Source organism: Melanostigma gelatinosum (genome assembly GCF_949748355.1).
Source record: "Melanostigma gelatinosum genome assembly, chromosome: 8".
NCBI classification, from domain to species: domain Eukaryota; kingdom Metazoa; phylum Chordata; class Actinopteri; order Perciformes; family Zoarcidae; genus Melanostigma; species Melanostigma gelatinosum.
The window spans coordinates 25,039,301-25,061,068 of NC_136641.1; the positions used below are offsets into that span (position 1 = coordinate 25,039,301).

Here is a 21,768-nt window from a genome sequence, read left to right on the forward strand (position 1 = left end):
ACTGACACCGCAGGTTCAATAGATACAGTAACGTCCTTTCCACACTGTTCAATGCTGGTTTGTACCAGGAAAGCGTTTTCTGCACTAAAGCAAACCCTGCATGTCATATACTAGAGACACAAACACGCAGCCTGTGCCCTCACAGCAGTAACACTCAGATGTCTGCTCAAATCTGATTTGCTCCCCCGAATCGTTCCTCTCTGGCTGGTTTTCCTCAACTAAATGAAATTAGCGGACTGGCCTGTGAGCTTCGGAGAGGACCGTGCCCTCTGGACTCTGGAAGCAGCTGAGGAGGAAATAAAAGTGGCCTCCGTCATTAACCCTTTGTCGTCTCTGGGTTTTATCGCTGCTCTGTAAGTCGTCTGCACCGGTGGACTGTTACTGTTACCAACGTAAAGAGTTCCAGGACAAAGACCACAAGCGCTGCGCAGGTTACAGAGTTTAAAGATCAGTTTGAAATGATGGGGCTCATTTAAATTATTCTAATGTTTATGACGCTGCATAAATGATGATTCTCCCTGAGACATTTGTCATTTTAATGATTAATTCTCTTTATTGTACAGGATGACTTGAGCTTCATTGATCTCATTTATGACTCTGCAGTGCTGGGAATATGGAATCTCTCTCTGCCGGGAGCTGGCGTTCCAGTACGAGACTTTATACGACTATCAGAGCCTCAGCTGGATACGGGTAAGTACAGTCCTGCGTGCTCCCTGTTATTATCAAACAAGCAATCCTCTGTGACGCTGCAAAGTGAGATGTTCAGCTCCCTCTGGCATCGTCATCCTCGTATGCGGTGCGATGGCGTCAAACACAAAGGTCCCGATCAGCTGTGCACACCCACACTCATCGGGGGAAAGCAGAGGCTTCAGTGATGTGTGTGATTAGAGCGTTATTCCTCATGACTCTTTTGCACGTTGTATTATTCTGTGGCAGAAAATGGAGGCAGCGTATTACGACAACATCATCGAGCAGCAGAGGATCGAGCCGGAGTTCTTCCGAATGGGCTTCTACGGCAGGAAGTTTCCTTTCTTCCTCAGGGTAAATCCAGCCTCATCTTCGTCTGCGCTGACGCAGATGTGATTCTGCCGATGCGTGCAGTTACTCCGCCGCAGAAGCTCGTTGGAGAGCGAAAGAAGGGATGGGCAGTCGAATTAGGAGCTCGACCAGCCATCTCAGCTGGTGATGTCATGAACGTCATCGTATTATAACAGAACTTGACCGTTGAAATCCATCTACCTCCAGATAAATATTTACCAATTGTTATGACGGTGCATCATCGTAAAATATAAGAAAATGTGTCCACTACCTTCTAAATATCTCATTTCAGTGAGTGGCTTAATTAGCCAATTCCGAAAAATAACAAACCTTGACATCATATATTTTTATTGATTGGGCCTCATATATTTCATGGTGGTAGACGCTATTAGCACCAAGGGAGTACGTAGCCAGCAATACGATTCGCACCGTGGCGAAATACACCCGGATGCATGTGACAATGCAGAGACACCAAGACATCAGAAGCCAACACTGCTGACGGAGGCACACATTCGATACTGTCTGTGTATCTGTAGCCCACTGCAGGCAGTGCGTGTGTTTCATGTGCAGCGGTTCCTCATCAGCATGTCACTGTCAGCCTTGAATAAATCCAGCTGTTGTCTTCCCCCCTTTTTGTTTTGCAGAACAAGGAGTTTGTCTGTCGCGGTTACGACTACGAACGACTTGAGGACTTCCAGCAAAGGATGCTGGGGGAATTTCCTCAAGCCATCGCCATGCAGCATCCCAACCAACCCGACGACACCATCCTGCAGAGTGACGCTCAGTGTATCCTCCTCTATTTTTAGTAAGACTGTTGGTTATAAATCCTCAATTTTGAGAAGGTAAAACGACTGAATATTTGGCATCATTGCCTGTTGATGAAATGATTATTGTGTTTCATGTATTGCTTATATATGTGTTAAAAATAGAGGAACACTGTATGAAACGTCGAGGTTGATTTCCATTCAGGCAGCGAGAGCAAACGCTCTCTGTAAGCATTTCCTGTGAGTACCCCCCCCGCTCTGTGAGTATGCGTGTCCGTCCGGCTGTCACTTCCTTGACCCTTGGGCCTCTCAGACTTGCAGATCTACGCCGTGACTCCAGTGTCAGACATCACCGATGTGCCTCAGCTGGAGCGTGTGCCCGAGAGGATCAAGAGCTTCTACCGCATCAACAACGTCAGCCGCTTCCACTACGACAGGCCGTTCCACAAGGGGCCCAAGGACCGCGAGAACGAGTTCAGGGTACGGTGAGCCAGCAGCCCCTCCCAGTCCATCTCTGCATCACAGTTTAGTGGGGCCTAAGACTCCCTTAGATCCAGATCAGAAAAACGCAACGCTTCCAAAACCGATGTGCAGAGAATAGACCAACATAATGAAATGACAGTCTCAACAATTAGGAGGACAAAATTCAAGATAGATTTCAAACAAATATGAAGGATCGATCCTCGAGGACGTAAAAACAACTTCCAAGTGTCACCGAACAGATCGGACCTGAGCCACACAACCTTCTATCCATCATGGACACCTGGAAGAGCACAGAATACACAAACACACCAGAGGCAAAACTCAGACAACGCACACAACTCACACAGATAGAAGAAAAGAAATCAACACAGAGGGAGAGAGAGAGACGAGGAGAACATGCACATAAGAGAGAGACGAGGAGAACATGCACATAAGGGAGAGACGAGGAGAACATGCACATAAGGGAGAGACGAGGAGAACATGCACATAAGGGAGAGACGAGGAGAACATGCACATAAGGGAGAGAGAGAGACGAGGAGAACATGCACATAAGGGAGAGACGAGGAGAACATGCACATAAGGGAGAGAGAGAGACGAGGAGAACATGCACATAAGGGAGAGACGAGGAGAACATGCACATAAGGGAGAGAGAGAGAGACGAGGAGAACATGCACATAAGGGAGAGACGAGGAGAACATGCACATAAGGGAGAGAGAGACCGGAGGAGAAGCTGTTTATTATCTTGTTGCATTTGTTTGTTTTTAGACGATGATTGAATACAATATTGAAATATTAATCACACGAGTTAATGTTATATTAATCAGGAATTTAAAAAATAATCTTTTGAATCAGCAATGCATTAGTTGTTAGATTAATTGACTCATCGAAAAAAAAGATTTTTAGATTTATTGATCAAATAATCGTTCGGTTGATAAGAAACACATCTTCATCTTGAGCAGCAGGAAATGATTCATGTTTTGCATTTTTCCTTCAGAAAGGAACGATTAAAGGATAATCACAACGTTTTTGTCGGAATGGATTCAACGTTTCAGCCGTCATTGTGTCGTACGTCTGTTTGTTTACGTTCTCTTGTATCTGGTCCAGGTCCACAGCTCACGGTGCTTCAGAGACTTGGACCAGACGTGATACTGTACTGTCACAGTGACCTACATTTGGAATCAAACCACAGCAGGATTTTGACTCCTCACTGAACTGACCTACATGTACATGCTCCATGAAAAACACTGTCTTTCCCATTCTTGTTATTCATCTGTCGCACGCGGTCAGTTCTCCAGCAGACCTGCGCGATGTTGCCAGATGTTTCTCAGCATTCACCTCCGTTCTCTGCTCTGCATGTTGTCACAGAGCCTGTGGATCGAGAGGACAACCCTGATCCTCTCCCGTCCTCTCCCCGGGATCTCCCGCTGGGCCGAGGTGGAAAGGAGAGAAGTGGTGAGGAGCTCAAACGTCACCTTTTTTTCACGGCACACGTAGATTGTTACACACACACACACACATGCTTCCTTCTGGCACGTGTGTGTTTGTTTCCAGGTGGAGGTGAGCCCTCTGGAGAACGCCATTTATGTGGTGGAGAATAAAACCCAGGAGCTGCGGACTCTGATCAGCCAGTACCAACACAGACAGCATCATGGCAACATCAACCCGCTCAGCATGTGCCTAAATGGGGTCATCGACGCCGCTGTGAACGGAGGCATCGCCAGATATCAGGAGGTAGTGACGCTGGAACCAAGAATGGAATGCGTGGACGTGTTGACTTTCTTTCACGGTGTTGCGATAGATCCTCATCTCTCGGCTCCTCCTCTGCTCCAACAGGCCTTCTTCGATAAGGACTACATCAGCAGCCACCCGGAAGACACGGAGAGGATCACGCATCTGAAGGATCTGATGCAGGAACAGGTCCGACTCACTTTTGAATTGAATCACACGCGGTGCATGTGGTAATTCGTGTGAACATCCTCCTCAGTGCTTTTTTTTTCCTTCTTCTTATCTCTGATTTCACGTCAACAGGTGCACATTCTGGGAGTGGGGCTGGCTGTTCACGAGAAGCTGGTGCATCCGGAGATGCGTCCCCTGCACAAAAAGCTTGTAGACCAGTTCCACATGATGAGGACTGGTTTACACCATGTGAGCAGTTCAGCATGGGGCTCAGATCCATACATTCTAATTACGCCTCCGAGACGGCGAACGCGATGTCTCAGAAGCGATCTTGAGCCACATTCCTCACACATTTTTGACCACAACTCAAGAACTCATATGCTAATTATTGTGACATTTTAGACAGACATGGATGTAAAGTGCAACTTGTTGTAATGCCGAGCAGTGTGAATATTCAGAGCAGTATATGGTTGGGTCCCTGCAGGGCGTGCCCGGCGTGGATCGATTCGGTCCCGCGGGCTGCCAAGGGGTCAACTCTCCCAGAGGCATCCTCTCCTCCCACAGCCACATGAGCCCCGAGAGTATCCGCCTCATACACAGACACAGGTCAGACACGCACACACACACACGCACACACACACACACACACACACACGCACACACACACCTGTGACCACAAACCTAGACGAGCGTGTCTAATCTCAACCCAGAATTGACCATGAAGAAATGTGGTCAGGTTTTCTAATTAAAAGTATTTTACGTTCAAGCATCCATTTTCTAAACTGATATCCCAGCATGCATTGGGCCGAGATGTCGCCACGCTAATACAGCACAGCACACATAAAATCTAGCTACACACACACACATTCATGAACACATGGACATGAGTGAGTTACAGTCTCCAACATCGTCTCCGTCCCGCAGCCCTCTGAACCTCCAGGGTTCGATCCGTCACTCGTCCTCCTCCCTGTCCTCCCACACGTCGAGTGAGGCGGGAAACCTCGTCATAATGACCGACGGCCTGATGGGGGAGCACCCCGAGGAGGCGCTGCACATGCAGGTAGGACTGGAAAACAGCAAGCACGCACCGGCATGAATGTAGTGGAAACAACAGGTCAAGAATTGGTGGACTCTTAAAGGTCGCCTATTGCTCCTGTTGTGCGTCCCGCTACACTGTTGTTAAAAGCCTCTAATGTTCTCACAAACCACGAATGTCGGTGCATACTGCTGGAGTGAGGCGAGTCATGAACTGTGCATGTTCATTTCGTGGCATGTTGGCGAGTAAGTTAAAGTAACAGCTGAATGAGAAATAAACTGGAAACGTGTTGGATATGAGATGAACACCACGCGTCTGCTTCCCGCCAAAATAAGGTTTAGTCCACATTTTCTACCTGTTAACAACAAATGTCAGGAGTTAATCACATGCAAGAGTTACTCCGGTAACGATCGTTTGTAAAACCTTGAACCGATCTGCGAAACTGATGAATTAGTCGAGCTCTAGTGGAAATGGTATGAATCTGTGTTGTACTTGTAAGTTTAACTTTAACTTGTTTCAGGATGTAAAACGTATAAAAGTACTCGGATCATTACTTTTTGTGAATTTCAACATTGATACTGTAACTTTAACTGCATTTCAGTCCTGCACATAAACTTTATTATAAAAGGCAGACACAGCAAATACAGCAAAGCGGTGTCCTCTCACAGAACAGGGACTTTTATTTGTTAAAAAAAGACTTCTTCAAGTTTTTGTTCCATTGAAGATACGTTTGGTTTTGCAGCCGAGCCCCTCCTCCTCCAGCCTGAGCTCGATCCGCTCCAACTCTTCCCAGATTATTAACTCTGCTCCCTCGAGTGCCAGAGGTAAGAAAGAAGCTCACATCAGAGGTGGATACACACTGAAATGCTTGAGTATTTGAAAATATCTTTCATAGATATACCTCATAAAAAGTACATAGAAGAAACCGCTGCCGGTAGAAATGTTCACGTCTCTTCTTCTGTCCAGGCTCTCCGTCTCTGCCCGATAAGGCCAAACACAGCCGAGAAGTGATGATCCTGTTGCCGTCTCATCGTGAGAGGGTCAACAACTCCCTGTACTACAACATGGCCGAGAACGGACAGGTGGGACAGATCAGTGTTCTGAACACCAGATGACAAATCTGTTGGTAACCATTCAAATCAATGGGTGTTAAAATGTTCACATGAGGTTTTGAATTCGTTTTTAACGCGCCATTAAATAAAAAACGTACGACCTTATGATGATACACTTCTGCGTTACAGAACAACCACATGCAGCGTGCCTTACTTCAGCAGATTAGCCCCTGTAAGCCGTGTGCCGATCCTCACATGAATCTACCAGACAAAGGTAAGAAAACGCAAACAGGTGGACATGTTCGCTGTTATACACATGAGACGTATCACAGAGTATGTTGACCGTAGACTGTTGATAGCGGTGGCTGTTAATGGCAGCCGGCGGTTTGTAGACGACAGTTTTGAAGCCTCGAGTTTGGCTTTATGGCCTTAGCCAGCTTGAATATTTAACCGTCGCCATCTTGAATATTTAACCGTCGCCATCTTGCTTGTTGGTCGCCGCCATCTTCGTTTTCGACTGTCACCATCTTCAATTTCAGCTGTCGCCATCTTGGCTTTTTGGCCTTGTATTTTTGCAACTAGAAGTGACACGTGAAGGCAGAGCGAAGTACAACCGAACGCTAATGGTGACCAGGTTTTTTTATTTGCTGAATGAACATCACGCTGTATTGAAGAAGACTTGAAACTAGAGATTGAGACATAAACTCATGTTTACAATGTTTACTGAGGTAATAAATCAAGAGAGAAGTAGAGTCATTTTCTCATAGACGTCTATACAACCAGAGGAGTCGCCCCCTGGTGGACATGAGAGAGAACGCAGCTTTAAAACACTTTGCTTCACTTTTCAGACCCGGACGTTGCCGCCTGGTGTTGACGTGTTTTTGTTTCCCCCTCCAGTGTTTCCGAATGCTCCCAGCAGCTGGAGTCTGGATGGGGAGAACAGGGAGCAGGTGTCCTACATGCCAGCTTCTACTGGAGGTGTAATCATGCCACCTGTCCCCCCCAGGTCCTTCCCACCAGGTACCTTATTTTACTCCACACTCAGCGTTTTTCATGGGCTTTAGAGCTTTTTTGAGACGTCGGCTGGATTTTCGAGACCTTTACGTAAGAGCTTTTAAGCAGCGTATGAATTAATTATCTCTCCACATGAATTTCACTTTGCAGGACACTTCCTGATGCACTGTGATGCGTTTCACCACCAGAACAGCGACCCTCCCCCCGCCCTGCCCGTCCGCTCCCTTCGAAAGGTACCGCCACGAGAGAAGCATTGTACGTGAAGTCACAACATATCAGACGCAAACAGCTCTGTTGCCAGATTATTTGGCCTTTCTTCCTCAATCTACATGCATACCTCATGTAGAGATGATAATGACACTGTGATCTTAGCTTTGGAAAACCTATTTCCAATTTCCCAAATGATACTCTTCAGTCTTTTGTCATGGTAACCCTGTTTTCACAGAAGCTTCCATTTCCCAAGTTGTCAACTCCCACACATCTTCTTCACTGACAGTCAATTTGTTGAGTGCACACCAGAGCAAAGCCCGATGATGGAGCGCAGACACACATGTGTTTCTCTTTCTCTCGCCAGTCTCCTCTCCACCCGATCCCCGGCTCCCCCACCAGTCCCCAGTCAGCGTTGGGGGGCAGTAACTCCACTCTGTCCGGCAGCGCCAGCAGCGGCGTGTCCTCCCTGAGCGAGAGCAACTTCGGAGGCCAGTATCCAGACCCGGGCCCGATCAGGAACGACGCGCTGGAGCCCCTCCCCAGCCACCTGTGGTCCCCGCCTGACGAGTACCTGGCCTCCCCCTACCTGCACATCCACTACGGGGGGCCGGAGATCGACTCCGTGGACCCGGTCCGCCCCTTCCACTACCGCAGCCCCGCCTCGCACCCGCACAACCACCCGCACCCTCACACCCACGCCCACCCAGGGCTGGACGGCCACTCCCACGGGCCGCCGCCCCACCACCACCCCCCCATTCACGGCCCCCACCACATCCCGTACCGCAGGCCTCAGCCCCCGGCCGTGCCGCCCAAACCCTACCTGAGGGAGGGCTGCATCCCCGAGGAGGACCTGCCGCCCCAGCCCATCCCGCTGCCCCGCAGGATCTTCCACTCCCCCCACGGCCACCGGGAGGACCAGGGGAAACACCCCTGGGAGCAGTGCATCAGCGAGGAGCACGAGGAGCCCCAGTGATGAGGAGGCTCCAGCTACATCTCAGTTCGAGCTTCTTTTTTTTTTACTCCTTGTCTCCTTCCCTTCATTTGCACTGAGATAAAGCAGCAGCAACAGGAAGGAGTCTCATGCGAGGCAGAGTGTGTTCAGTCGCCCCCGTGATTTAATCTCAGTGCACATGAAGGGAGGAACAGAGGGAACCTCGTGGGTCTCCAGCACGAGGCACGGCTGCCGTCACCGCTCCGCGTGGCCTCCGAGATGTTCCTAAAAGAAACGTGTCGAACAACGAGACGGATTAACTTTGTTCAGAAATTGATGTTGATTGTACACAATTGTACAACTCGTCTGTGAGCATGTTTGTTTCTTTTTTCATTTGAGAATAATGCGACAACAGTTTTGTGAAATATGACAACCGACATGATCCCAGGTGCCGCTTACGCTCTGAACTCCCTTCATTTCTGCTCTTCACGGCGTTCTCACAACGCGAGGCGACGGCCGCCGGTTATTCACAGCTCAGTGACTCCTCTGCTTTTAAATGCTTCATATATATTTGAATCCTTATTTTGATAAATAAATACATAATACAAAATACATTATAGTGTTTTTAAAGGCTTATGTCCATTATGTTTTTCAAAACACTGTTAAGTGCTCCTTAATAGTGAATCATATCAGATGGCGCACTGTCAACACGTGCTGCTGCCGACATGAACTTCGGTCACTGACGATTTCCCAATCCGCGCCGCTGCGTCCGGAGAAACCTTCGTGAATGTATTCAGACGAGATGTTCTGTTCGACTTGCACAAGCTGCAATGCGGTTCTTTTGTGGTTGTTTTTCTGTTTAAGTGCTTTAAGTTCAGTCCGTGTTGGGGAGAAGAAGAAAAAAAGTCTCCGTCTCGTCTCTTTTCGTGTGACAAAGAAATCTGGAGCGGAAGGAGACGATGGACGACGTTTCATGTTCACGGTGGAGGAAGACGGAACAGGAACTCTCACACCTCAAGCACCATCCTCTCTCTCTCTCGCTCTCTCTCTCTCATCTTTTTTCCTTCCCTGTGAGGATGTCAGTAAGCAGTGAGGGCTGAACCTGGACATTGTTTAGACCCCCCCCCCCCCCCCCCCCCGCCCCCCACAGCGTTGGAATCGCCTACCTGCCTTAAGTGCACTCAAATGCAGTTTGACCTCTCATCCGGACTGTGAGAAGCTCATTTAGCGACAGACGTTCTCCTTTTCATTCTCCTTTGCTCAACGCTCCCCCGAAGGACAAAAACAAACAAACAAACAAACAAACAAAAAAAGAAGAAGATATCTACCCAGTGATGTTTTGTATGGTTTCGTCCCGCTTTGGTTTCAGGTTGTTGTTTGGTTCGTATAGCGCTAATATTTCTTATTCTGCCCGCGGCTCTTCTCTCGATCACCTTCTGTCGAGTGAAAACTAAAGAAAGAAAGAGAGAGAGAGAGCGAGAGAGAGAGAGAGAGAGAGAAAGAGGGGGGGGGGAGGTTTTACTTGTTTTTGCGGCGCAGAAGAAACAGCGCTGTAGTGGGTTGGAAGGATATAGCTAATATTTTAACAATTACTTGTTTTCCTGGTTGTTTTTTGTGTGTTTTTTTTGCAGGTGGATGCTTTGTGTTACTGTACATCGAGTTGTCAGCTGACTAGACAACATCTATTTTTGTATGTGAGATCATCAGTTGTGTGAACATATTTCAGAAGGCAGGAGGGTACTGCATCAGCTGTTGTACTTTGTATGGAGGCGAACCTGAAGTCAGATATATATCGCCTACAATATGTGAGTATCTCTCGTGAGCCGGGCGGCGCTGAGGATAACTGGTGACTGGAGCGATACTCAAAATATCGGTACAATAGAATTTTTCAATGTAAATTCTGTTATTGTACATACAGCAGTATTGTGAAATATTTTTGAGAATTATTGCAGACGCCCCGAAAAGGTTTATCGTCGTTTGTTGTGTATATACGTGTACTCCAGAGATCAGTGTAATTGATAAATATCTATAATCAGTGTTTGAAAAAGGACAAATCCATTAGACTGTGGCTGTCTCCACCGTTCTTGACTTTGAGTCTTCTCATACAAATACTTTATACACTTTTCAATGTGCTTTCCTGTACATATGGTGTTAGCATGATCAAACAGTGTTTGGTTGTAAAAGTGGTTTTCCTACTCCCATAACTGCTGTGGTATGGAATTCATTAACGATGCCAAACATTAAAGACAATCTTTTATCAGCGCTAACTCGTCCTCCTAACCTTGTGCTGTGCTGTGATTGGTGGAGCGGTGTGTCGAGTGGACGGTAGAGGGCGCCGCCGGGCATGGAAATACACGGAGCACACGGCGAAGTGGTGAGAATGTAGGCAGGTGTGTGTGTGTGTGTGTGTGTGCTTCATCTTTCGTTCAAGCTGTATTTATAGACAACATAATGATAACAATGAATCAAATGTGAAAGGGGTCGCCTGTAGTCATGAAGCTGCAGAGAGTTATCACCTGAATCTGCAGCTCGCTGTAGTTTCAGCTCATTGTTCAGCAATCCGAAGCACAAATCTACTGTTTTGTTTTGCTCCTGTAGCCTTTTGTTCTGGTTCATTATGAATTCGTTTTTTCAGCAGAAACGCGCACAGACGGACACTCAGACACTCGCTGGTGAGCGTAGCGGAGCACTTAGCAGCTGAAGAGAGATATTTCCCTCAGAGACCAAAAACAGGACTAACAGAGAGTAATTGGACTTATATTAAGGTAAGAAATAGCAAGTGCTTGTTAGCAAAAGTAAGAAGACAAATGTACTGGAGTCCGAGTGTAAAGTAGCCTCAAATGAAGTAAAGTGCAAGTACCTCTAAATTGTACTTGAAGGAAACATTACTCTCATTACCAGGTTGTGTTTTGGGTTTATATTACAACATGTTTGCATGCTTTAACGCAGTGTTTTTCACACCTGGGCCTTCAGTGCTGTCCTACTACAGTTGAACCACCTCCTCATAACCTCATTATGACGCCAGCATGACGGGATGCTGCGTCATTCACGGGCAATGCATCGAGTCAAAATCAATGCAATTAACACAATGACAAACTCACAAGAACCAGTCACATATATTCATACGACAACAAAGCATGTAGAATAACATAAAACCCAAATAACACGATTCAACAGGCTCTGAACATTCCAGGAACACGTATTCCACCGCACACTGAAGACACGGGCCATTCAAATATTATTCACATCAGAGGGAACAATATTAACCACATCATAAAAATGAACACAGTAGTAATGCTACTACAGATGTGAAAACAAACGCAGCTCACTCACCAAAGCTGCTGTTCACCATTCAAAGACAAAGTCCATCCTCCTTTCTTTGTTACCAAAGAGTTCAATGACTCGGTTGTTCAGAACATCGGGGCGGTTCAGTTCCAGCCAGAGGTCCTCCTCGATTCATGGACGCCAGTGAAGACAGTCGGCTCTCCACAGCTGTATTTCTTGAATATGTTTGAATGCGTTTGAGGGCTGAAAATGTCGGCTGGACAGAGGCAGCAGATATTGTGATTGTCACCGCCAAACATGGCAAAACGCTAAAAATGTAATGTCACGTAAAAACGTCTTACATATCTTTAAACTTTAACTCTTACTACTACAAAGTTCTGCTGGCTAGTTCCACAACAGTCACGCTAGCCCACTGACCAATCACGTATGTTCCGACCAGCTAGAAGCTCCGATCGTCAAAGAATACGCCCAACATGTCAAACTAAAGATCTGATTGGTTGAAGACGATGACAATCAGCAATATCGTCCCCATTCACTTAAACTGCAAAGAGATTCACTTGTGAGTCTGAAGGTCTCGGGCAGATTTCTTTTACTTAGAGACAACACAGAGGTGAGATCTGATTGGATAAAAGCTCCGCTTAAAACAAGCTGCGCTGGAAGCAGAGCAACTGAGGAAGACAGGAGCTGTGCAGTGAGAGAATAAGCTGATGGGAAAATACTTAGAATACATGTAGTGTATTTATCAAAAGTAATGTAAATGATAAAATAGCTATAACTTTGTGATTCTGTCTAGGTGTGTGAGTGTGTGTGTGTGTAATAGCATGTCACACAACCCCTGGGTCCACCACAGAAGAAGAAAGACCACCTCTTCAGCTGCAGTGACAGCTAAGGCTCCTGCTCTCAGCAGCTTCACACCGTCACCAACGCTGTACTTTGACATTTCTTTGGTGTGTGATGATACAGCTGGAGTTTGAGTTTTAGTGGTTGATAGACGGGAATCAATAGCGTGGTCTCTGTTGGGAATAAATGTATGAGCTCATTTTTCTGCAAATATGATGAACAGAGATGGTGGAGCTCAGTAAGGAGCAGTGACATGTGGCCTACAGGTGGCACAAGTGACCCATCTAGAGCTCCTGTAGGATCCTTAGAAATAATCCCAATCGACTGTTTATATCAGAGCACAGCTGATAGCATACAACATGATTATATCAGCTGTTTATCCGTTTATTCATGATTTTATGTTTGATGGAGAGACGGATTGATATATAGATAGATAGATGGACAGATGGATGGATGGATGGACAGATAGATAGATAAATAGATGGATGGATGGATGGATTTGAGCCTGGCTACTTGTTGGAGGTCAGCTGATTAACACTGAAGTTGTTGGCGTTGTGTGTGTGTGTCTGTTTTCCTCTGAAACGTCTTCTGTAACATTGAGCACTGAGCTCTCGGCGTGTCTCGCATATCCATGACGCAGTCAAAGGAAGAAGAAAAAAGCAGAAGAGCAGAAGAGTTGGGATGAAAGGATCCTCTCCAGAGGATGATGATGCCGTGGTGCATGCCGATGCAGACGCTGAATTTCATTTTAAACAGCATCACCGTGGCTCCTCTCCTTTCTACAGCTCTCTCTTTCTATTTGTTCCCCTCTTCTTCTTCCTCACGTCTTAAAGTCTCACTGTGTTTTGTCTTGAGGGACTCACAGCGAGTGTATTCAGTGTCACGGTGTGCTCTCCACTGTATTCAGTGTCACGGTGTGCTCTCCACACTGGATCTGCACACTAATCCGTGCACACTTGCATGCATGTCAGTGGCAATGCCAGCTGAGCTCTCCAGTCTCCTTTTGAGCACCAGTGTGCTTCAAATAAAGGTAGAAATGTACATATGTGTATTTCTTTTTTAAAGTAGAAGACAAATACGTCAGGAAACAAAGATTTTTAATAAATGAAACAATACTAATAAATAAAGATTAAACAAGTTGCACATTCAAAATAAAATCCAACAAAAGGAACATAACACTGAACAGTAAAGTACAGTACCAGAGCACGGATTATTACAAAAAGAAAAATCCCAACCCCCCCCCCCCCTCTCCCAAAGACATTTACAAATTTTCTTAAAAACTTCAAGAGGCAAACATAGACGTTGTATAAAAGCATCATACAGCAGAGCATTTGTCATCTGAGTATAATTTACAAATTTATTGAAGGATAAATACTTAAAGCTGATCCTTAACTTGAGACGCACACGTGACAGCTGTGATGTAAACATGTGCTTCTCAGGTGAGGTCCCAGCCCTTGTTTTTGTTTTTTTTATGACTTTTTTTGCTTTTTTTAGTGATGGATAACAGTGACGAGGTGACGATGAAAGCAGTCCATCAATTCATGGGAAACAAATGATCTATAACCGTAAATAAGGGTTGAACAGCTTTTTGTCCACATCTCCATTGGTCTCTTCTCTGTTGGTGCATCATAGAATAAAAGTCAGCGGATATGGCTACATCATCGGGCATTTGTTTTAATGTGTGGAAGAACACTGCAGCTGTCCGTCCCCTGACTCCCCCCCCCCCCCCCCCCGGACCCGGAGCTCATCAGTAAGGAGCGAACTTCTGTCTCTCTGGCTTTTTGATGCAGTTGGCTGAGGAGATTTTGGCGGTGTAGGCGGCCAGAGTGGCGTGGGATGGCGCCCCGGTGACGGCCACGGCGGGGCCGTGGCCGGACAGAGTCAGAAAGGGGACGGTCTTGACCCCCAGCAGGCCGGAGAGGGGCATGGCCCCGTACGGGTTGCCCAGCATGTGAGCCGGGGTCAGGGCGCCCATGGTGGCCATGGTGGGTGCTGGGGAGCCGGCGGGGGAGACCGGCTGGGCGAAGGCCATGTTGAGGTCGACCGGAGACGCCATGGAGGCGGCCTGGGCCGTGGATTTGGCTGTCTCTAAACTATGAGGGCCGAGGGAGACATGGGGGGGAAAGGACAGAGAACCAAGATTAGAGGATTATTCTGTTGCTGCAACACTGGGTGAAGGGTCTGGAATTTATTACGTTTAAACTCCACAGATTTTACACATCAAAGCCTTGCTCTTGTGGAGTACTGCTACATATGTGAAAAAAGCCGTTTGTGAAAGCTAATAAATTGCTTTAATTGATGGTACTTAACCTCACTGTTCTGTTTGGCGTCCTGGAGACATTAAACCAAACAAAAGAAATCTGTTTTATCAGCGTGATAGTTGAGAAGTGAACATGTTTCAGAAGTCCACCACAGAAAATGATTTCATTCAGTTTGTGCAGTTAAACATGTTGAAATGTTTACATGTGCTCAATATTCCAAATCCCAAATAATCAGGGTAACAAACGACATGTACTCTCTGTCAGTGGTGGAATTAATACACGTTGACACGTTAATAACAAACTTGTTTTACCTCCCTCTTATTTGTTTGTTTCCATATTTTACCACATTTTCTATTTTTAAATGATGTCTTATACTATTTCACTGTTTGTTGTGATGCACCAATCACCGAGCCAGATTCCTTGCATGTGTAACGTACTTTGCAATAACACATTTCTAATTCTTAGAGCAACTCAATATATTACAATTTTGTACTTCACTTCACTAGGGAAATATTGCCCTTTTTTTTAAACTCCACTAGATTTATTTGATTACTTTTCAGATTCAGATCGATGATATAAAACAAAAGCAACATATTTTGGGTGAAGATGAGACTCAAGACATCTGCAACGTTAAAGTGATCGATGCATTGATATCCGATAACATAATAAGGATTCTAAAGTAAACCATTCTGCATAATGAGTCGGCTGCTTTTACATTTTTACTGAGTTGATGCAAATACTTTTGTTCTTCAGTAGAATTTGAATGCAGCAGGTTTTTAACTGAAACAAAGTTGTTTTTGTGAATGTATTTAATGAACGCATCTACCTTAATCAATCACTGGATAAACGCTCCGTCCGGCGGGCAGGTAAGTGATGCAAATCAAACGCACCTGCACAGGTGCACGCTGGACGTTGCTAATGCTAAATGCTCATCAGAGGGACCCTCCAACTGAGGAGAGTTTCACCTTCACTTTGCGGCGTGTTTGCACTTTCTGCGCAGCGGGTCAGAACCGGAAGTGTTCGCTGTTAAACGAGCAGAGACGTCGAACCTGGAGCAGAATGAGGAGCGCACCCGCGGTGCGCGTGCGTTCACGCGGGTGAGTACGACCACAAGTTTAAAACTACGAGAACAACACAACTCCGTGTTCGGTGTAGCTCGGCTGTCTCCGTGATGCATCGGTGTTTGGGTTTCGCACAAACTGCGCAGCTTCCGCGTGCGTTTGCAGCAGCTGTGTTTGTTTCTCTGTCTTTAATTGTTGATTCTATAAGAAGCTTTGGCTATTTATTTCATCGATGTGGCTTAATATTGGTTGTTGCACACGCCTTTGTGTCCATGGCTGTTTTTATTTATTGTTTATTGTCTGTGTTTTGTCCTCTTTTCTATATTTAATTGTATATAAAATTGAAATAGTTGGTTTGGACACAAGGGCTCTCTGCCTTCAGGATGCAGTACAGCCCGGTATTATTCTTTGCATACTGCATATTGCATGACATACTACATATAGAGACATACAAAATATGTGTCTGGCATACTACATATGATGGGTATTGGAACACAAGACGGTCTTAAACTATGGTGGTCAGGCTGCTCTCCTCCAGCATTCATCAATTCATGAATAAGTCGGTATAAAGACCTCAAAAGGCCGGCGGGGATGGAGGTGGATGGGTCCAACAAACGGTGCTCTTCCATCCAGGAGACGGCGGTTTGTTCTCCAAGTGAAACGAGAAGTCAACGTTGAATTAACTTGTGTAGTTCAGTAACGGCATCTCAGTAGTTATTTCAACCCAAACGACGATCTTTTCCTGAACATAACCAAATAGTTTTGTTGCGTAAACCTAACTAAGTTGTGTCTTGTGACGATGGAAGTTTATTTTGAGAAGACCGTGCCCTTTGGCTGTGACAGAACATTTAGTGTGTTTGAAAGGATGGGCGACCGATGTCCAGTAGAATGTCCTCAAATATAAAACGTTCATACGAACTACTTTTATGTGGCCAGATGTTTTCTTTCACCTGTTCTTAAATTATTTACTCCAAGACTTTTCCTCTTGTTGCATTGTTGGAAAAAGATTCCAGAGCAAATACTGACTTCCAATAAGAAACGTCGATACCACCAGGCTTTCACCCGTTCCCCCGAGGCCAATTATCCCAGCGGCACAAAGACATGCCTCGTTAACTCATCACTCTACGGCGTCACCTTTGACCCTTTTTAGAATCGATGCATTTCTGTCAGGCCTGCACATGAGTAGGATCTTTAGACGCCGTACACCGGGCCTTACCAGGAGGTAATGAGGTACTGCGCCAGGTTGATGCTGACCGGCGTTCCCGTGATGGTGACGTGGCGGTCGCTCGTGCCGTCCAGCTGGCTGCCGATCTTGATCTGGGCTCCGGACACCTGCCTGATCTCGTTGATCTTGGTGCCCTGACGGCCGATGATCGAGCCGATCAGCTGCAAAAAGAACAAGAGGCAGAGACGGATTCGCTCAGCTATGACGGAAGGAGAGGGTTGAATAAATCATCTGCTTTTGTTTCTTATTGTTGGTTGAAAAGGCCAAAACACTGGAACAACAATAATAAAACAAAGCGGTGATGTGGGGCAGACCACTCTGAATATTGCACTTACATTATCTTCAGTGGATTGGTCATCCATCATGCATGTCAGAAGCACTTTCCTCCCCCCCCCACCCCGGAGTCTCCCTTAACTGCTACTGCGTGTGCACCGGTAAAAGAGACGAGAGAAGGCACATTTGCCTCTCATTAATCTGAGTGGCTAAAAGGTTATTGATTCCTCAGAGTGGTGATGACTTCCCCAACACATGCCAGCTGGATGCATCTCCGCACTAATGGGAAACATAATGGGGAAAATGACTCCAGTTCATAACGGTGCAGTCCCGTCGGCTCGGAGCGCTCTCCCTCCGCCGCGAGAGTGGATTAGACAATGACACGGGTTTTTATTGCATTCCCAAATACATTATCACTTTTGTTCATGCTTTCATGAGCCAACCTGGACCCTCTGCCTATTAGCGACAATAGATATTTAACAGAGCCGAAGCTCGGGGGGGTGGGGGGAGGGGCTGCTATCAGCTCTAGTGCAGGGCGTCGGGGCTCAGCGACGGGGGTTATGCTGCCAGATCTATAGTGAGTGAGACAGACGGCGATGAAGTACTTGTAGTATGCGTGTGTGCTGGCAGCTTAACAGCGGCTGACGCATGGGTAGGAAATACACAAACACACGCATGGTGCTGCACTCGCATTCCTTTCCTGAGAAGTAAGCAGCCTGTTCCACTGTGTCTGATTTGTCACACGGCGACCTGGTCGCTCCGCCTGGCTATTATTGGCTCAGCAGTTTATTCAGGGCTTGGGTGGGTGGTGGTGGTGGGGGGGGGGGGGGACGCACACTGAGAGCTGCCAGCCTAAAGAGCAACTCCAGAGACAATGGCCACTACAGACCTCAAATCACAGATAACGTGTCCACTGAGACAAAGGACTCACCAGAGGACTCTGTCCACCAGCTGTCAATAGACACCAGCTGTCAACAGCTACCCCCCCCCCCCCCCCACACACACACACGTTGGTGTGCATGACCTCAGACAACAACATTCCTCTGTGAGCCTTTAAAAAAAACAAAATGCAAACCAGATCTAAATAAATGACCCAGGAGACACCGCAGGTATGCCTGCTGTGTTGATTATTGTTCACCACCGGTCTTCGTCTATAAGTGGCCAACATATTGTTGGGTTCCTGCTGAGGCAGTCATTTGAGAGGACACACACAGGTAGAGGGATAGCATGGCGGAGGGTGCAGCCATTTTTCTTCTAAATCTTCCTCGCGCAAGAAGTGCAGTGCGTTCTGCTGACTGGGTGTAAGCAGTTTCTCAATGCATCTGTGTGTGTGTGTGTGTGTGTGTGTGTGTGTGTGTGTGTGTGTGTGTGTGTGTGTGTGTGTGTGTGTGTGTGTGTGTGTGTGTGTGTGTGTGTGTGTGTGTGTGTGTGTGTGTGTGTGTGTGTGTGTGTGTGTGTGTGTGTGCGCGTGCGCGCACGCACAGAGCAGGATTGTGTGGTTGGCCTGAGGCGGGGGGGCTGAGGAGGCTCAGTCGTGGCTATAAGTCCTCTCCTGGAACAATGGCTGGAGCTTACAGCTGTCCCTGTCCCGTATGGACTCCCTCATTCCTCTGATGCATTGTGCCAGTCTTGGTTAATAAAAAAGCCTTCAGGCATTTGAGAAATGTTGTGGCTATATATTCTATACAGTACAACGAAAGCTGCTGGATGAGATAGGGCTGGGCGATAAATCGATTTAATCGATTAATTCGAATGTGTGCTTTAAGGCGATGTGTTTTATTGAAAATCGAGAAAATCGCCCCCACCCCTCCCCCCCGTTGGGTTCCCGTAGTAGAGTGCGCGCGCATTGTTTACAAACTAAAACAATGGCGGCCAGCAGCTTCACTGCTGGCCGCCGCCGCCGCCACCTCACAACAACAACCCAGCATTTTGGAGACATTCACCAACTGTACTCCGCATGAGAAGAAGAGTGCCCGGTGGAAAGCCATCACGGATGCAGTCGCGATGTATATCGCAAAAGATATGGTGCCCATATACACCGTGGAAAAGCCGGGGTTTATTCACCGTCTCAAAGCTTTGGACCCCAGGTACGTGCTACCAAGCCGTAAACATTTTTCTGACGTTGCCTTGCCTCGGCTGTACAATAGTACACGCCAAAGGATCTCTGCGGAGCTGGAGGGGATGTCATTCTACTCCGCAACAACTGACCTGTGGTCCAGCAGGTTGACCCAGACACCGATCCACTTGACTGGTGGAAGCGTCACCAACTTAACTTTCCAAGGCTAAGTACTTTAGCAAAGAAATACCTCTCTGTGCCAGCTACAAGTGCCCCCTCTGAGAGGCTTTTCAGTGTGTGGGGGGGGCATTGTTACATGCCACCGTGCATGCCTGAAGCCAGAGGTAGTAGACAGGCTTGTCTTCCTGGCAAAAAATATTTAGAAAAAACATGCACTACTGTTTAATACTGTTGGTTATGTTGTGAATGCACTTGATTTTGTTTACATGCACTTATTTACTGTGCAAAATATGTTATGTTGATGTTAGATCAGATGTTGCACTTTTGAAAATGTGAATGTTAAAGGGTCACATACATTTTATTTCATGCTGTGTTTGTATCAGTGTATTCAGTTAGAAAAGCTTACTGTAAAAAGTTACATTTGCACAGTTGTTTACAATGGAAGGCTACTATTTAATGCCATTTAATGTTATGTTTAATTTAATTTTATATTTAAATGATTCAGGCAAACAAAAGAGTGACCAAATACTTTTTGTATACTACAGGCACCTTTCTACAATGTTCAGGTTTTGTTTGCACTTTATTTTTATCAACCTACTTGGGAAAATCATCACAAAATAAAAGAAAAAATTGTTTTCAACAGCTTCTGTCATCTGCAAAAAATTTTGGGGGAAAAAAATCGATTTAAATCGTGAATCGGATTTTTTGTAAAAAAATCGGAGATTTTTTTTTTAGGCCATATCGCCCAGCCCTAGGATGAGACCAGGCAAATTAACTTCGTCGTCTGAAACCTTTCCTTTTTTCCAATGCTTGTAGTTTGAACAGCACATTTGACAGAAGCATTTCAGATCATGAAGTCCAACTTTGTTTCATTCCCAAAGACTCATCATAGATTTTATTGGTGTCGCCAAATACATCAGCAGAATTTCTACCAACGTCTTCTACTTCACATTTATATCTGCAGTACGAGTTTCAGCCACACGAGGGACGGAACGTTCTTATTGTTCTGATGATTGGAGCCAACGTAGAACATTGAATCAACTGCAAAGTGAAGCCGAAGCGTCATGTGTTAAAGCTGCTTTCTCTCTAATGGCCACCGGGGGGCGACTCCTCTAAATGTAGAGAAGTCTATGGGAAAATGACTCTATACGTCCACCTCTTATATTCAGTCTATGAATCTAATATAAAAGGCTGGTGTGCATTCTGGTTTTTTTACAGACGAGAGAAAATGAAGAGAATGAGATAGCGTATGTGACGTATAGGTTTCCAATAACGCATTCATAAAACAAAGTTGGGATTCATCAAATGTTAACCTCTTAGGAATGCCATGTTTACCTGTTCAAGATAATATGAGGTGATGTGGAAATGGCAGTGAAATGGGCGGGAACATTTATTTACGCACAAATTTCCTCTTCTCACGAGATATACGGCCTGTTGTGAAGTGGGACGCAGCGGTTCGTCAATTTTTAAAAAGTGAATCCCCAGAAAAACACACACACACTGGTTGAAGGATAAGACTGGCAATTTTCTATATTTTTCTTATTAGTAATAAATCACTTGAAAAGCCCAAAGAACAGTTACAACACAGCAGTGAGCTACACTGGGGGACAGCTTCATTTGCTGTGTTTTATTTAGAGTCTTTCCTGCTGCTGTAAAGACTCCGACGTGTAAAAACCTGCAGTTGAAAATGATCCTCAGCAAACGCACCATTTAACTTTTGCTTAAAACTACAGCGACCATCTGTAGTTTAAAAAATGAACCTACATATGTGACTCGATTGTAAAAGATTTACGTCCTCGTTAGGAGGTTATGAGCTTGAGGAAGTCATTTGGGAAATGGACCAACACACTGCTTTGTTTTGGTCTTTTCAGAGGATTTGTTGATGCCGAGATCCTGAACGACGTTTCATTCTCTGTTTAAAAAAAAAGAAGTTTTTACAAGAGCTGCAAATTAGATCATGCATCATAAATGACTTTAAAATGAGAGCTTTGTCTTTCTCTCATTGTCCGAAATGAAATCCAATCAGAAGCGAATCACAATGTGCAGCCAATCCATCCAAACCAAATACTGCAGGGATCATCTGCAGGTTAAATGTAGCCCGACTTTACTTTGAAGAGAATCTCTGCGTCGTGATTTCTGCTCAGATTTGGAGAGACGTTTCAT

The 21,768-nt window shown here is 45.9% G+C and overlaps 2 protein-coding genes across 3 annotated transcripts in view; one reads left to right on the top strand and one right to left on the bottom strand.

Moving 5' to 3' along the window:
• Positions 1-9,008, top strand: part of LOC306780418 (dedicator of cytokinesis protein 3-like) — a gene marked incomplete at its 5' end in the record, with an annotated part of 46,892 nt that extends 37,884 nt beyond the window's left edge. Inside the window, 16 exons of the mRNA XM_079272790.1 lie at positions 604-690; positions 937-1,041; positions 1,683-1,824; positions 2,116-2,282; positions 3,651-3,737; positions 3,837-4,016; positions 4,119-4,202; positions 4,314-4,430; positions 4,666-4,787; positions 5,106-5,241; positions 5,960-6,041; positions 6,184-6,299; positions 6,459-6,543; positions 7,167-7,289; positions 7,434-7,516; positions 7,858-9,008. Of these exons, the coding sequence (XP_079128916.1) occupies positions 604-690; positions 937-1,041; positions 1,683-1,824; positions 2,116-2,282; positions 3,651-3,737; positions 3,837-4,016; positions 4,119-4,202; positions 4,314-4,430; positions 4,666-4,787; positions 5,106-5,241; positions 5,960-6,041; positions 6,184-6,299; positions 6,459-6,543; positions 7,167-7,289; positions 7,434-7,516; positions 7,858-8,466 (2,325 nt within the window). The 3' untranslated portion in view covers positions 8,467-9,008. The remainder of the gene's footprint in view (positions 1-603; positions 691-936; positions 1,042-1,682; positions 1,825-2,115; positions 2,283-3,650; positions 3,738-3,836; positions 4,017-4,118; positions 4,203-4,313; positions 4,431-4,665; positions 4,788-5,105; positions 5,242-5,959; positions 6,042-6,183; positions 6,300-6,458; positions 6,544-7,166; positions 7,290-7,433; positions 7,517-7,857) is intronic.
• A 5,283-nt stretch (positions 9,009-14,291) lies between these two features.
• Positions 14,292-21,768, bottom strand: part of LOC306780478 (poly(rC)-binding protein 4-like) — a 34,896-nt gene continuing 27,419 nt past the window's right edge. For both annotated transcript variants that reach the window (XM_079272872.1, XM_079272871.1), the window contains 2 exons: positions 17,088-17,257; positions 14,292-14,642 (listed from right to left, as the gene is read on the bottom strand). In XM_079272872.1, the coding sequence (XP_079128998.1) occupies positions 14,297-14,642; positions 17,088-17,257 (516 nt within the window). In that variant the 3' untranslated portion in view covers positions 14,292-14,296. The remainder of the gene's footprint in view (positions 14,643-17,087; positions 17,258-21,768) is intronic.